The 18,252-nt window shown below is 35.2% G+C and overlaps 1 protein-coding gene across 1 annotated transcript in view; it reads left to right on the top strand.

Annotated features, from left to right (window-relative positions):
* The first annotated feature begins 12,648 nt into the window (after positions 1–12,648).
* The window catches only part of LOC144450888 (CD63 antigen-like), a 32,403-nt gene continuing 26,799 nt past the window's right edge, over positions 12,649–18,252 (top strand). The window contains exon 1 of the mRNA XM_078141636.1: positions 12,649–12,824. Within this exon, the coding sequence (XP_077997762.1) occupies positions 12,762–12,824 (63 nt within the window). The 5' untranslated portion in view covers positions 12,649–12,761. The remainder of the gene's footprint in view (positions 12,825–18,252) is intronic.

Below are 18,252 nucleotides of genomic sequence, written 5' to 3'. Positions count from 1 at the left end.
TTTAGTCATGCCAGCTTCGCCTACTCAATCTGCATCAGCTCCCATGTCATGATTTCTCATCATTTGCAGTGTTGACAATATCATGCCCCGTTTTACATCAATATGGTTATAATTAGATTATGATGCTAGCATTCCCACTATAGACATGCTAATTATCAACTGAAATTGATTCCACATTTGTTCCATGAGGGGATTGTACATTGCACATTCTACATGGAAATGATTGATTGAAATGCCACTTTCTCCTGTCAGTACCATACATCATTACATAATCTATTATGTATCCCAAAAGTACTTGCATCAGACTGATGCTGATGATCAGTAGAGTGCATATTGTTGATATTTGCACAACAAATCAATTCTGTATACTTGTATGAGTGAGTGAGTATTCCGTGTCCATGGAATCACATATTTTAGCAAACACATATTTGTATTTTGTATGAAATTGACTGTTTTTGTTAAACATATATAATAACAGAACCCCATGATGTGTGAGTGGCAGGGTTGGTACTTGGGCTATTTGCATACATGATAGTAGTGCTTTCACTTTTATCAGCGAACAACTGCAGACAATAATGCAAGTACTCGTAAGCTGATTACACACCACACTTTAATAAACACTTATATGTCATGAGATTGGTAGTGTCCATCCAGTAGGGAACTTGCAATCCAGACTGAGTATCCTCAGATGCAAAGGACTATGGGATTATCTGTGGTTATTGTAATACCTAATCTGGAGCTACTGATAAAATTAACCTCCCACAATGGTCAGGGTAACTATGAATTGATGATTTGTGGTTACCAACAATGTATCAACATTGTTTACAATACTAATAGATTATCACATTTCCCATGATGCAACATTCAACATGGCAGGTTTGCGTGTTCCTTATTTGCCACTTTTGTGACCTCTTTGTGTGATATATCCAGGCATTCTATCATCTCCTGCTGGGTGGGGGGGGGGGGGGAATAATCATAACACATATAGGACAGTCTAGAGTATTCAATATCTCCAATGAAAGGCTAAATCTTTGTTCTAGCTTGGAAGATGTATTGTGGCAATTATTAACTAGTACCGGTATGACATGTAGGAACACAAACAACCGTTGGACAGAATGTTTACAATGAAATTTATTACATACACATGTTTCAACCAACTGGTACATTGTAATCTGCCTTGACAAAACAAATACACAAATATTTCAAACTTAAGCTATTTTTGATGGCATTTTAGGGTGTCTTTTTTATGTTCATCTTCATTTTGTTTGTTATTTATTTCTATCAATAAGTACATGGAGTTTTTAGTTTACTTTCCCCGAATGTTATAGCTGGTCACACAGCTGCTATAGCCAGGCATTGTGACTGGTATTAAACCGGATATTATCTCCATCATTGATAGTGTCATATGATTTTCTCTCTTGTTTTGTGAGTAGGTCTAATATCCAGATTTGGATGAAGGACACAATAAAGAATTATAAAATAATAATAGTATTCAAAATTGACAACTGACAGACCACCAAATTTTGTTGTTGTGAGTCAAAATGAGAAAAACTAGGATTTCTTGTGAGTCACCACATAGTACAAGATAGGAGAACACCAAAGTTTGGTGCGTCACTAGAGATTGTGTGTGTCAGTGGCGCATCAAATTGGCTTATTAGAGGGCACACTGCAGACCACTCCAGGGTCACAAGAAGGTCATGAGAGTTGACAATAGAATCTGTATCATTTACTTTGCCCTGTCTACTCTAAGGCAGTCCTGTACCAGTGAAGGTATCATGTTCTGCTTCCCAATATATGTGTACATATATGTATTTCACAGATATTTTTACCAATTGATCAACTATGGAGAACAGCATATATAAAATGTTTGTATCATAAATTTATGGTTCCAAATAAAAAGATGTGTGATGAATTTTCAAACCATGCCATTTTATGCATACATGAATTACAAAACATTTAAATATATGTAGTCACCATCTTGGGTTGGGTCAATCTCCTGTACCTTGCTGAAAGAGTCAAGCTCAGGGGGTCATTGTGTATTATGTCACATTTCAATTGACTGGCATGTTAGGCAACAATTTAGAGGCCTTGAGACTCCCTAGGGATGCTAATTAACTCCAGAGTATGCCTCATAATTTACAAATGTTTTAACATATTACATTTTGAGTGACAGTGACTGATTTTGCTATTAAAGGGCAGTAAGTAGGTAAAATCTACCGGGTTCCCTTGTCGTTTTACCTGAGTTCCCACACAAAATTATGATAGACTCTATGGGGAAACGCTGCCATTGTTACCCCTTTCTCTCTTTCTTTTACCAGGGTTCCTCAAACTTAGCAAAACACTGATTGGGGTCAAAGATTACCATAATAGTGTTCACTATTTACGTACTATCTTCTGTTAAAATGGAGTCAGGACGAGTACCTTGTGAATTTATAACCCTGTTTAGTAAAAACTTAGACGTTAAAACAGATCAAATGCATTGGTTTCTTTCACTTTCACTTTAGTATCAGTACGGAGTTATCACCAATGGGAACATAGCAGAAATAATGTATGAGACTTGCATTGACAATGTTAATGGACCTTACAATTATAATAACATTAGAGGCAATTGACAATATGGCAGGAGAAGTTTAACAAAAGTTTCCTTGCACGTCTGTCTCATGTTAATCTGGATGCCAACGTGGTCTCTAACTAAATCATGAGTGGAGGTGTAAATCATAACGATACTGTCGTATAGGGACTAGACTAGTCTCAAAAATGTCACTTTCGCCTTAGTTTCAGACGATCTTAATAGATTATTGCAATAAATGAGGGGTGGGGGTTCAAGTTGCCAAATTTCAAAGGTGACATAATAGTCATAATAATTCATAATTAATAAATATCTACAAATTACATTCCATACACACCCATAGATATTCAAACATTTCAATATTCATAGAATTTTGCCCAGGGTAACATGCAAAATTGAAACTGTTCAAATTTGTACACTGTCTGACTTTGGATACTCAAGGGAATTACTTCACACCACTGTCTGGCTACAAACCTTTGACGTGTGGAATTCTTGCAAACAAAATAAAATGATTACTTTGAAAAGAGACACATTTATGTCGGATACCCTTTATTAACTTAGTAATTTTTATTGCATCATAGTACAACATAGGAGTGTCAGTGAATACAGTGAATGCCAGACATACTGTAAAAAAGTGCTGGTAGGAGAAAGAACATGTACAGAATCTATCGACCAAAGTGTCCGATGTACTGTCTAGTGTTATAAATACTGTAATTTAAACCAAATCATTGTAGATGACTAGAACCAAAGTTCCAGATAGTCTGTGTGCAGCCAGGCCTCGATGACTCTGAGTTAGACGGTGGGAGCCTGGACAGTTCCGCAGCAACTTGATAGTTGGCATTAACATTTACTTGGCATTTGAATTCAGTTATTTTGTGATTTTTGCCGTAGTTGACATTGCACTAGCTGACTTTATAATCCTTGAAACTCAGGTGCAAGTAAAATTTTGATTAAACGAATTTAATAAATGTGAGTACATGCCTTCCAAGGCATTAGAGATTGTCTACTAGTACTAGCATAGTTATCTCAGTTCTTGATATAAAAGGGGTTTCTGTGAGAGTATACAATATAGTACCTCATCAAATCATATATACATGCAATACGTGTTCAAATTCTGCTAATAGCAAGAATAGAATAGAATATATTCCTTATTATTCTCTTTCACCCAAAGAGGTATTTGGCTGTAAACAAGTAATTATTGTCAAAATTATAATCCTGTTACTTATTCTTGGAATTGTCCAATTTTTATTTTTTGAAAACCCTTTTCGTAGAACACCTGTTAATGCGATTACATAGTACATAATTTATATATTTTATAAAAGCTAGCTGGTATTTATAGAATACATGTAATAAAACTATAATTGTTACTACACAGAAATGACGTTGTTTATCACTTTAGATTATAAAGATGAAAAAAATAAATTCTAGATAATGACAACAATAGACAATTTTTTGAACTGTTACAATAACGATCAGTAATTATTTTCATTTCATATCATATCACAAAATACAAGGATACTAATATGGGATATAAATAAGAAACATTAATGCTAATAATAAAAAGATGTTTTGCAGTTATGTAAACGTCCAGCACAGCTCTGTTAATATTATGTTACAACAGTATTGTTTAATATTCTCATTATAAATGAATTTAGGCCATCATGTGCTCACATCAGGGCTTGAAATACCCAACTCTCTGTCTGTCCAGAATAGACACTTTTAGTGATGGACAGGAAATTTTCAATAATGCTTGTCCACATGGACAGGTGGAATAATTCATGACATATCAATTTCAAAATACTTTCCTATGTTGATTACCTCTGCCAACAGGACTTTGATGGAGATTACGTTTTCATGTCTGTCTGTCTGTCTGTCTGTCTGCCTGTCTGTCTGTCTGACTGTTGGTTGGTCTGTTTATCTGTCTTAGTTTTCTGTTTGTTAGCATGATATCTTGTAAGATTAAGAATGGGTTTAGGTGAAATTTGTGATTGCCTATGAGATAAGGATCAATTAATTAAGTTTGGTCGAGATATGATCACCATGGCAACCAAAATTTTAGGTCTGTTTGAGGTGCTGTTTTATACATCTTGTTTTGACTCCAGTATATGATAGACATTGGTTGAATAATGTGTTCCAAAGAGTACGCTGTCATTTTGATCTTGTGCTTGCAGTATTTTCTGCTGCAGTATGACTCACTTCACTCTTGAATGTACAAACACAGAGAACATGATAATAAACTTTATTTGTCCAATGGTAGGCACTCATGCAATTATCCCGACAACACTGGCACTCAGATATTGGATTCTGTTATTATATTGTCATTTCCAACTACTTTTAATGTCTCCTTTTGTTATAGGGATCATACCAGACCTGTGCAAGTTGAGAGAGCAGAGACAAACGGAACTACAAGGTTAAGGGGTCTCCTCTCAGATGCAGCAACAGTTGAAAGGTCAGAGGTCAATGGAAGAACACAAGGCCACCCAGATGCAGCAACAGTTGAAAGGTCAAAGATCATAGTTCCATCAACAAATTTAGCCAGAAGAGATGTAAATAGAACGAGTCCACATACACCAACTCAGAAAACAAATGAATTCTCAGAAACGAAGAAGAGTCCTGCCCAAAGAGTTCTAAATTTTGGTGTTTCACCTGAAAGAAAGAGACCCACGACAAATTTTCAAAGTGTGCATCATGTGAATGAAGACAATAGTCTTGCAGAAACATTCACTGATGGAAACGGAGAACGTAATAATTCACACAATACCAATGGTTCTGATGATAACTGGGGTTACCGTGGTCATGGCAACCATGACAGACGAAAGCCATCACCAGAGAGCACTTTGACAAAAGAAAATTTAGAGGAACACAATAAAAGTTTTCCAATTGAAAATAAAGAAGACTACAGGCTGAGTATGTTGACAAGAAGTGAACCAAACTTGTCGGGTAAAATACCACCGGCATCCCCCGGCAAGTATGCAAGTACGCTGAGTAGTGGGACTTTAACGCCAACTCGTAGTACAACTTTGACACCTGGACGCTCAGCGGAACCATCACCTGTGAAAGGAGAAGGGAAAGCTGTGACCTTTGCAAAACATGCACATGAGGAATATTACTATGACCCTAAGTCCAGAATCCATAGTACTTCCAAGTCGACTCTAACAGATAAATCATTGGATCAGTCACCCCAAACACAAGACGAATACCAGTATGAACCTGAACCTGACGCTAAGGACAAACATCATATTGCTCAATATACAAGTATTTCATCCGATGACCAAGACTTAATAACTCGGCCTAAGATTATGAGTCACTTTTTTGAGGATGAATTTGAGATGTATCCAGAACCCAAACCACGGTTTGGCAGTAGACATAACAGCTGGGAAAAGAATGGAGGTCTTGTAGATGAGATAGGATCTGTAATATCAGGTTCTACATTGTCATCAATAACCTCACAAGATGAGAGACAGTTCCGCCAAGGATTGGCAAACTTAGACGCTGATATTGCCCGACTGCAGAGTAATCTGAAACAATTTAAACATTCAAAATAAGAAATATGATTTCTCATATAACGCCACATGTGTAGTTCTTGCCATCAATTTATTAAAGTGGCCATATGGATGAGAATTTGGTATTTATTTTGGATTTTTATTTAATAAAACAGCTTCACTATATTTTTCTACTTGAAAAAATAATGGGAAATAACATATACCAAGTCCATGTTCATCACTCAATACATTGCAAAAAGATGCAAAAAGTGTAAAAGTTTGTTATTGTACGTACAATAACAAACATTTTACACATTGTTTAATGTTTTGCCATTTATTGAGATGTGAACATGGACTTGGTATGTGTTATTTCCCATTATTTTTTCAAGTAGAAAAACAGTGAAGCTGTTTTATCAAATAAAAATCCAAAATAAATACCAAATTCTCATCCATATGGCTACTTTAAGGATGCCTTACACAAGACTTGTATGTTTCAGTGTCGGGTCATAATTATTGCATACCTTGATTTGCAAAACTGATTAGGAAGTTTTTCATTCGTTGTTTTAGTGCTAGGAGAATTTTTCACAGCTTTTGTATATTTGTATTATTTGCTATCCTATCTTCCAAAGCTACACTAGCTGCAACATGAATTTAAAAAAAAAAACAACTGTTTTGTCAGATATAATGACTTAATCATTATTTCATACACCCTACACAGTATTGAAGCACCTGTTGCTAAACATATTAGGCATAGCAGTATACATAGTATGGGGCAATATAGCCAATCAAAATTTATTTTTGGGGTCTGTACCCAAAAATAAGAACCCAAAAATGAATCACGATTTAAACTTATTACTATACTATTTTTAGATAATTGATTGTCTCATTGGCATGTACAATGTCTAATTTTTGGTATATTAACCATTTTCAATATTGTTGGTTGTGTGATAAAAAAAATACCAGCCACAAGTAGTGCAGCTTTAACAACCTCAATTGTCTATTCACACTATGGACTCTTCAACAAAAAGTTATGATCAATCATTTACAACAACAAAATATGTGTTGAAAATTATTCATATTTTGATATCTTTGTTTTCACATTTGTCAAAAATCTCAATTCTTTTTATTGAATTTATCAAACTGTGGCTAATCTCTCAAATAAGTATGAAAAAACACAACATATTATGCCAATGTCAGCAGCAGTATGGTAACAGATGGTGGAGGACTTGTCTATCGTAATAGGCCGATAATCAATGATTCGTAACTACATTGTCACGCTATATAAACATTGACAGCTGGTTGATCTATTTTGCAGTCAGTACAGGTGTGTACGTTAAATTTGTATGGTTAGCCATCCTGACTAATGGTGCTATTACATATTGCATGACTCATGGCACTGTGTCTGGGGGTGTAATTATCTTTTTAATCTCTCTACCAGCATCATACCTTTGAACACAGGGGCACATATTATTGCATATTGCTGTTTTCGTAACGAAAATATCATACGAATCCTGCTGCTACAAATGTACCCATCTTTATAGCAGTAGATATAACATATATGTTATTCCTCAAAAGTAGTATATAGGAAATTATAGTCAAAACGTTATTTTTAGTCTGTAGACAAGGAAAACAACAATCTAAGAAATACTACACTCCCCTATGCCTTTGAAATAGTGAATGATGTTAAGCCTTTTCTGAGAACACATAATCATATGAACCCTTTTATTAGGTTCTTTATGATTGATGGAAAACAATGGAAGAACTGACATCTATTGCATTAATTATAATATATTGACACACTTTACTTCCAAACCCTTCCAAAGGCATCACTCCAGTCTAAAACTGATGCATAGTTGTGTCTACAGAAATCAAGCCATTGGCTGACTAGGAGCTCAGACAACTATAGTGGTCTGAGCTAGGAGGACACAAACTTTACTTTTGTTGTTCAATGAGGTAGATTACACAAGAGGATCATGATATCAGTGTCTTTGTTGTTATGTGGATTTAATCACATCGTAATCAAGATAGTGTAAAGGTTGAATGTGACAGTGTCTTCTTGAGAAAGTCTTGGTGTCATAGATGCCACCCTACTGTGAGTGTAGTTCTTGGTACCTGCAATAGAATATTACTACCTAGGCGCATCATAAAAATAATGAACATTCAATTTCTTGGTCAACATCATAACTTCCGATTCACGCACTTCACATGTATTACTCTAGGCATGGCGAGAATAAGTCAACGTTCTTGTTCTATTTTGGTCCTCTAGTATGAGGTAAAGAGCTGTTGTACTGAGAATAAATCAACCTTGTTCTATTTTGACCCTCTAGCATGATGTAAAAAGTTGTTGCAGGTACAAAGAATAAGTCAACCTTGTTCTATTTTGACCCTCTAGCATGAGGTAAAAAGCTACTGTAGGTACCAAGTTAAGTCAGCCTTCTATTGTGACCCTCTAGCATGAGGTAAAAAGCTATTGCAGGTACTGAGAATTACTCAAACGTCCATTGCTAGCTTATTTCAACATGTTGCCATGGTGTATCTTTGTTCACTTTCCTATAGCTTACTTGCCATTGTTAGATCACTTCAGAGATCTTTTTGATTTAGAGTCTTGTTACATCACCGTACAGAGTTCAAGCAATTTTTTTGAAATGTTCTATGTAAGGACATCACCATACAGAGTTTGAAACATTACTGTACAGCTATCGAGTATTTTTTTTTGTTAAATTTTCAATACCATCACAAACAATGTCATAGTTTACTTTTAAGTTCCTTTTCCCAGTGTTGGCGAAGTAAATTATAGTCAGTCAGGTCAGACAAAACAGAAAAAAAAAGTTTCTCCACAAAATTGTTGTCTATGCACTATCTGTATGTAGAAGTTACATGTAGAGTGTAAAACATGATGTTATCTGTAAATTGATGTACAATTGAACACATACAAATTGTGTTTTGTTGAGGTGGAATTTCATCATATATATGAAGGGCTTCTCACGTTATGAGTGTACATAAAAACCCAAGGTATCTGTTGTCATTTTGTAATTGTTAAAATATGTCAGCATTGTAACCATGACAACAGAAAAATGGTTTTGGTAAGAATGAGAAACCTTTCAACTAGTTTGCTGCATCCATATCCTGTGAGTTTTTGAAGGCTATGTAATTCTGAAGAATTATATTTGATAGTGTGAATGTTTTGAATACAAAACTTTTAAATGTAAATCTGAACTATTTTGTATTATAATATTATACAGTATAGTATTAGTGTTTAAGTTCATATGAAACTTTTGTGATTTGTACAATAAATTATTTGATAACTGAAATATGCTGCTTGAAAAGGAATCAGTTTTGTAGAACTCTTCATATTTCCCATGATTTAACAAGAATCCTTTTATAACAAATTATATACAAATCATGTTTGGAGGTCGGAGGTCATTATTTGCATAACTGCTGGTGTGCCACCAGAGGGCGCTGTCATCTGAAAAAGGTCTATTGTATGTATTTCAATTTTAAAAAGTTATATATCAGAATTGGTGAGTGAATAAGGCATGCAGTAGAAGTCAGTATGTGAGATGCAGGATGTTCTTCATGTGCAGCAAATGTAATCCTCCATATTGATAAAAAACAAACAAGTAACGTATAATTGTGTGAAAAGTATAGACACAAATTACTGATGCTCACCTCTATCTTTACTCAGAGTGATTGATACAATTATATATATGTCTGGGGTCATATCCTATCCATTATTGGAGGTGTTGATTATTCACCCCCATCCCACTCAGAGTGGGGGTATACTTATATATGCCAGGGGGTCATACCCTATCCATTATCAGAGGTGTTGGTATGATTATTCACCCCATTCAAAACAGAGTGAGGGATATAATTATATATGTCTGGGGTCATACCCTATCCATTATCAGAGGTGTTGATTATTCACCCCCATCCTCACTCAGAGTGAGGGATAAATTATGTATGACAGGGGTCATACCATATCCATTATCAGAGGTATAAATTACTCACCCCATCCCCCCTCAGAATGGGGGGTATAATTATATATGTCAGGGGGTCATGCCCTATCCATTATCAGAGGTGTTGATTACTCACCCCATCCCCACTCAGAATGAGGGACACTTCTTATAATATATGTTGGGGGCATCCCCTATCCTTATCCATAATCTCAACAGCCCTTTATTACTGCCTAGCCTGATGGTAATAATGTGATTGGTGGTGGTGGTGGTGGTGGTGGTGGTGGTGGTGGTGGTGGTGGTGGTGGTGGTGGTGGTGGTGAAATGCAATCAATTAATGTAGTTTTTCACTCATGAATTTTTCAGACTTCTTCGAGTATCGTGTTCATTATCGGATTGATTTGGCTCACTAGTAACCTAGAGTGGTACCCCTGGACGCAATCTTCTTAGACAAATGTGTACCCGGGCCAACACTTCCCCTTCTAATTTTGTTTTTTTACCGAATTCGCGAACCCGACCTCTGATTGAACCCATACAACAAAGCGTAACTATAAACAGTAGGAGTAACGTACAGAACAGTCTGAAAATGAATCAGATCAAATATTAAACAAAATAACATGTCAATATGTGGACGTACAGTCATGTCGTACTTGTACATGTCAACTGTCAGGATCTAATGGTCTCATTGTCACAAGTGTAACCCTGTGTTTTTTGTTTGTTCTGTTCTATCCAAACTTTGAGCCTGTCCCTGACAAGTTTATGTTACATGATTTATTGAAATTCATGTATTGAAGGTATTTCCATAGGTCCATCATTCAATCACAAGTTCTCGTATGAGTATTATCAAATCAGTTTAGCCATGCAGTATACACCATTATTTTTGAGTTCAGGACAAACTTTTTCTAAAGCTCGCCCATGCAATTGTTTTCCGAACCCGACCTATGTCTTCACATGTAAAAAGGGTCGACTCGAACATTCAGAATCCAGACTGACAAAAGCCAAACGACCACGACTGCAAGCAGAACTAATAGTTCCTTTTGTTGTACGCTTTAGTGCGTAGTCATGGAGATAGAAGTCACGATGAAATATTGGAAAGCATTAGGCCAATGGTGAATACAAAGTCTACATTAAAGTGACGCGTTAATTTTGAACGGAAGTAGTGTGTAGTACAGAAACACGTAGAATTAGACTCGGCATTATAAATTCACCCATCAAAATTAAGTAAATATAAGTTCAGATTGTACCACAGTGGGGAGGGGGTGGTTTCAAGGACCAGGTTGAATACTTACGAAAATCACAACCAACAAACAAACAAACAAACAAACAAACAAACAAACAAACACATTCAGTCAGTCAGTCAGTCAGTCAATCAGTCAGTCAGTCAGTCAGACAGACAGACAGACAGACAGACAGACAGACAGACAGACGGACAAAGAAACAAATATAGGCAATAACAAGACATGTACAACTTCCATGAATGCTACTTTCAGTACTTTACAGTGTTTGAAAAGTTAAGTGTATATGTATCAATTATTGCAAGTAGGTCAAATTACATTGTATGTAATAATCCAGAGTTTGTGTAATATAAGTAGTCGGTGCCGCTGCCCTCAAGTCACCCACTTTGATGATTCAACACCTTCTGATCATGACCTTCGTGCCCCCTTAAATGATATCGTGACACGTGACTAGTTTCACGTGATGGCCAGTTCCTTCCTGTCCCCGAAATTAAACAAACTTTCATGATAAATTAGTTATAAATAAAGAATGACTGAATATTTTTGACAATGAAGAGATTGGGTATCGGGCGATTTTGTTGATTGCAGCGTTATTTTGACTCAATTCCTGTCGATTATTGAGTAATCACTGTGAAATAGCATAAAATAACAGACTCGTGTTTGAAAATGAATACGTCAGTTCATGTAATTAAAGTATGTGTTTTTAAAATTTTCGGGTTTTTAAATCTCCGTTGTGAAAAAGTATATTTTTAAAGTAATATTTGGCAGTTTATCCATCTGTAAGGTTACGTTCAAAGCTACATATGTTTTTTTTCCAACAACGTGACCCCCCCCATTAAAAAAATCTCCTATATAATATCTACTCTAGTATTTTCCTCTTTCTTTCTTTTTATCATCTCAATAATCATAAGTTAAGTGGATGATATGAACGTAATTCGTGATAATTCAAACATATGCACGATACTATTATTTTTCATTCTGCAAATATCAAATTTCAGAGAAATTGACAGCAAATGCAGAAGATTTTATTTGTCTTTTTTTGCTTAAAAATCAAGAGAAGAATACTAAAAAACCCCACAAATCTGATAGTTCAGTTTGATTTCGTCACTATTATTTTTATACGAAACATAAGAAAAGTTCATATTTGATTGCATATTGTATCCTTCCACAATCAGAAAATATTTCTCTATTTAAAAAAAATTGTCAGCATCCTCTTGAATATGTAAAGTGATATCGGGCATATATATTTTTTTCTTTTTGGGCGTACATTTGTACACTTAAAGAAAATATGTTATTTCTTGTTGTATTCAAAATAGTCTATCGCCCCCACCTCTTTTTTTGCATTACTTTGCGCGGATGGATACAAGTGACATGCAAATCATTTCCATGTGATCACCGTAAGCTGTTGAGTATACAAGCAACTTAGCAAGGCAGCCCAACCCTAGCTAGCGCAGGATAACTTACACAGTCCATAAAATTACCAGTTTCCTCACGGTTTAGAGAAAAACAGAAAACATTCAAGATGGTTGAAGGTGGCATGAAATTAGTGAAATACCTCGTCTTCTTTTTCAACTTTATATTCTGGGTGAGTATCTGTTTATTTTTGCACGATTTGTTCACATTCGGAGCGTATGGTAGTGATGAACGTACGTACGCGTACGTACGGTGACAGCAGTGCCCCAGAAGCAGATCTCGACGCGTCCAGCTGCAACACTGGGCATAACATTGCGTATGTTTTGATCGATATTCTTCATTTTCTGTAAGTCGCACGCAACCTTTGCAGTTATTAAGAGAAGTCATTCCCCTTGACTGCAGGCAGCACGTAGTTTAAAAACAGGTACATGTACTCGTATGTTTCCAAGGCCGACACACATCCATTCACGGCCCAAATTCATTCGTGACGTAACAAACCAAATCAGGGCCGTGGGGGAATAAACCATCTTCTAAAATTAATGGACTACCTTTCCACTGAAGTGTTTTCCAGACTTTGGAATGTTGCTTTAATGAAGAAAGTATTTTAAAACAAAAATATACTTATTTGCATATTTATTTTGCCGTTTGTCACTACATTATTAGTACATACACGATATAGAGAGTCTATACTGACTAGCGCACTACTGGATTGAAAGTCTTGAAACATGTTTGCTGCAAGTCAGGGTCGGAATTCCCCTTAAAGTTTATATTCATAAAAGTTTATGACAGTAGTAATGAGGGCAGGTTAGAGTAAAAACAGCCACTCGTAGAAATCTCGAATTTCTAGTTGGAAACGATACGACTGTAGCCATTGACGGTGGTGGGAATGACTTGACTGGACCAGGGCAGAGGCTGGTTAAATCACGGGACCAGTGAACCCCAACCAACCAACCAACGTACGTGGCAATTTACATGTCTCTTTTGTTGATGTCTCTTTATTTCAAGGAGTGTCCTGTCATGGATATATTGACGCGGACATGTGAAAAGCAGAGATCAGTTTAAAAAAAGCAAAGGATCATTTTTGGGCGTGTAGGCTCAACTCATGAATATAGTTGCTTGATAAGGTTGTATGTAACCAAGTCTGCTGTCACAAAGGAAGTAAATGTGTTTTACCTTTGTCAATTGATACATTCAGGAAGTTTACCATTTACATATAAAATCAGAAAACAATAAGAAACAAGTGACAATCATGGCAATTGTTATGTCGAACTTTAGCTTGGCATGGAGGTATAAGTATGCCTCCCTGGTTCCACATTCCATGAAGTAATTTGCATGTGTATCATTTCAGTATTTTCACTAGGTTTTAACTTGTTGCTTTTGTTTTAATATGAAACATCATGAATTGAATTTTTGGAAGTAAACTGATCATATTTGGAAAACGATAAATTCTGAAATGTCCGAAAGTGTTTCAATAATAGATCGGTCTTTGCATGTAAAAACATGCAAATATGAAAATGCAAGTATGTTGAGAAAACATTACCTTGTTTATAATTTAAATATAAAGTATAGGATATAGCTCGGGAGTTCAAATGCCCCCAGTAACTTCAAGTGGTCCTACAGGTTAGAGTGAATTGTCATTGAAAATCATTGAAAAATTTCAACGAGATATACAAGTAGCAGTTTTGAAGTCATCCTTTTTTTTTTTGAATAATTAAAATTAAAAATTACATGTATGCCTGATGTTCTGTCCCGAAATCCCAAGTGTTTGATATCAAGATTTTAGATTTAAAAACAAAATATGTTTTTTCTTGAATTTTATTTACCAATGTTCAGTAGTTAGGTGCCCAACCTAGAATAAAGGTGGAATTATTTGACCTGTAAAATTTATAATTTATGCATGCAAATTTTAGAATGAAGGGACACACTGAAGTGTTGCTGGTATACTGCTATGTGAACAATGGATGCGATTCAAACAATATGAAAAGATAGGATATGTAGTTTACAGGTCACAGAGTCCACTACTTAAATTATAAAATTGGAAGTTTGTATGGGTAGATTCTGTTTGAGCTAAAATGAATTCAGTATTTTTTTTCCAACCTGGTTGTCCTCGTCCTCGAGTGCACTTTTAATGACACCCCTCCCTGCAGCATTTTTGTTGACCCCCTCCAGCCTAGACAGTACAGCTAGCTAGTGTAGTACAGTCAACCAACAAATCAATAAATCAGAAGACTACACAATAGGTCCAAACATTGTTCTGTTCAATGGTGCTGAAAGGTCAGATACATTCTGAATGCTTTCATGAATAGTTGTTTTTCATGCAACTTCAAGCTTGGCCTGAAAACATGTCCAGATTTGCAGCTTGTCTCATAATTAAGGGGAGGGGGCGACCAAAGTTTTAGGAGTGGTCAACCATTCATTCATTATTCTATTCATTCATTCATTCATCCATCCATCCATCCATCCATCCATCCATCCATCCATCCATCCATCTGTCCATCCATCCATCCATCCATCCATCCATCCATCCATCCAGCCATCCATATATTCATCCATACATTCACCTATCCATCCATAACATGAAATCAATTTTAATTGAAATAAAATAAAATTTTGGCCACAGACAGAGATCAAGAAGATTTCAAGCAAGTATTTAGGATGATTGTGATTTGTTTTATGATATTGGAATGAAGAATTACACTAATCCCAGCTTACAACCTTTACTGGGTGATGTTGAGAGTCGAAACAGCAAAAGTTTGAAGCTACGTACAGCGACTCTAACTGAGTTGATGTTTGATACTGACAGGTTTGAATTAGCTGTAAATGTTTTATTCTTCTGATATAAAAATCACTTACTAATTGCATGGTTACAGTTTTGAATACAAAATACTTGTATCTGGCATTGTATATGTTTTGAATACATATTATATACCACATTAGCTATTCGCACTAGAGGAATTATCTCGGGGTGGGGTGTGAATATCTCTAAGATATTATCAGAGGTTGACATTTGTGAGTATATTTGTTCGGGTCATAGAAAGAGTGTTAATTAGGGAAGGTCAGTGGCCGCCTTTGGGGATCTGGTAATTTTGACATTATTTCATTTCATGATTTTCTAAACATTTTATTAATCCGTAGTCTTCATAGGGAATGACACTTGGGAATTATGGTAGATCTTTACTCATTTACTAATATGTCATATTACATCCATATAAAGGAGCTTTTCAATGTTACCTCAGGGGTAGACTTCATTTTGTAGAAGACATTATTATTATTATTATTATTATTATTATTTAGACATTATATACGCATAAGTTTGGCTTTCACACTTCTCACTGTTAGTGATATCTGAAGTCTTCTAATTTTCCATACTTATGTTATTGGGCTACTGGTACTGCTATTTGATAGTTTCTGTACTAGTACATGGTTTTTGGTCTCATAAATATTGTTATATTCTGCACACTACTGTTCCTGTACTGATCACAGCCTATAGTCACAGTAATGTCAGTTTCTACTAAAAAGGTGTAATAGATTATGCCCACATTTCAAGATAGGGATTAGATATATATAGGTGTTTCTAGATCATTAAAATGCAGCCAAGCAAGTATGCAAAGTAGTCTACATCAGTACATGCATGTCATCATGTATACAGTGTAGGAGTTGAAAGATGGGTCAGCAGGTCATTGTACAGGACATACCAGTGTGTGATAACTTGGTTAAATAAGTCAGACGTGTTTGCTGTCAACAATGTAAGCCAGAGTTTAGAATTTGCTCCATTCAATTTGATAACTATAGATGTCTGCGAATATAGTTGCGCCATTGATTTTATGGTCTGCGGACGTGTCTAACCCTATCAAAAACTAACTGTATACTCTCCAGTTTATTAATATATAAAGAATTACATCCATCCATCCAGCCAGCCATCCATATACATACATACATACATACATACATACATACATACATACATACATACATACATACATACATACATACATACATACATACATAAAACAAAATTGAGATATCAAGTGGTTTGATGTTGATCACTAATTTGCCTTATTTTCATTACAAACATAATATTTAATTAATGATATGATATAATGATAATATTGTTGGCCAATAAATAGCCCAGAGATTTGTCTATCATCTCACTTGATGATGGCATTCAGAAGATGATCAGCACTGTGTCAGATAGCCAGGTCTCTAGGCTACCCAATAAATGGCTTGTTTGACATTCTGCCAGGTATAGGGGCTTTATAGTACTTACATGTATGAAGTCAGGGTTAATAATTTACCAATTTAAAAAATAATACATGATGTTTTCAGAGCAAGGCTTGAACACATTTGCTTGTGAGCTAATATTCTATTCTGCAGTGGTGGTCATATTAATACAAAATAATGATATTATTAGATACTTATGAATATTCAAAAATTACTGTCACTGGTATGTGCACATACAAACAAAGTTTTACTAGCAATGTGCATACGCTGGTGACTTTTTTTTTTTATTTGTAAATAACTAATACACCATTATTTTGTATTATGGCCATTCCTGAATAGAATATTAGCTCGCAAACGACTGTGCAAGGAAAGAACATTTTGTCAGGTTGTATAGGGCTTTCAGTTTTGGAAGAGGACACGTAGTGTCTACATTTTAGAAACCCTAGTCAATGCAGTCTGTCACAATACCACCAGTAAACATAATTTCGTATAGGACTCTATGGATCTATTTTTTCAAGGCTACTAAGCTATTGTTTCGCTTACAAGTTACATTCATACAATTCCTATCTACTGAACTGCTCTACGAGTATGTATAAATGTAAATAGAGAAAAAATATTTGTATTGGAGCAAGATTATCCATACAACCACCAGTGACCACATTATAATTGCATCAATATGTAATAACAGCTGTCAATGTACCATAAAGTTAGAATATTCAGTAAATGGGAAAGGATATCATCATATTCTACTCTACAAACACCTGCTCCGCTTTCAATATAAAGAGTTCTCTGTTGCAGCATCTGTTCAAAGGAAATCACCTGAATAACATACTTTTGGATACCTAACAAGTGTTAGGAAATATATATCAATGTAAAAAAGATAAAAATATAATGTAAAAACAGCATCAGGTTTTATATGTTTGATGAGTTGAAATAGCTAACAAGTGTTTACACTGAGGTGTCATTGAAAAGAGTTAAAAATACATTATAATTTGCATACAAAGTATAGAAATGGAGCAGTGTTTTACGAATCATAATATCTAATGAATGTGTACGTATATTAGAAAAATCTGCGGGAAAATAAATTTAAAATGTCAAATGTGATTTGCATAGATTACAGCATGGCTTTTGGATTTACATATTTGTTAGTTGTTATACAAATGTAACAAGTACTTTATATATTAGTCCAAATATAAAAAAAAATCTTGATTTGGTCGTCGACTTTACATGTATAATGAGGTATACTATAATATCTAACATATGTTTTCAAAATACTAGAAATGCCAATGGCAAAATTGAAAATGTGTAATTTGCCTAGATTACAGGAATAACATTTGGATTTACATATTTGATTAGTTAGTTATATCTTAGCAAGTGTG

Source organism: Glandiceps talaboti, chromosome 20, assembly GCF_964340395.1.
Source record: "Glandiceps talaboti chromosome 20, keGlaTala1.1, whole genome shotgun sequence".
NCBI classification, from domain to species: domain Eukaryota; kingdom Metazoa; phylum Hemichordata; class Enteropneusta; family Spengelidae; genus Glandiceps; species Glandiceps talaboti.
Note: the sequence above shows the minus strand (reverse complement) of the source record. Positions and strands in the feature narration are given on the sequence as shown.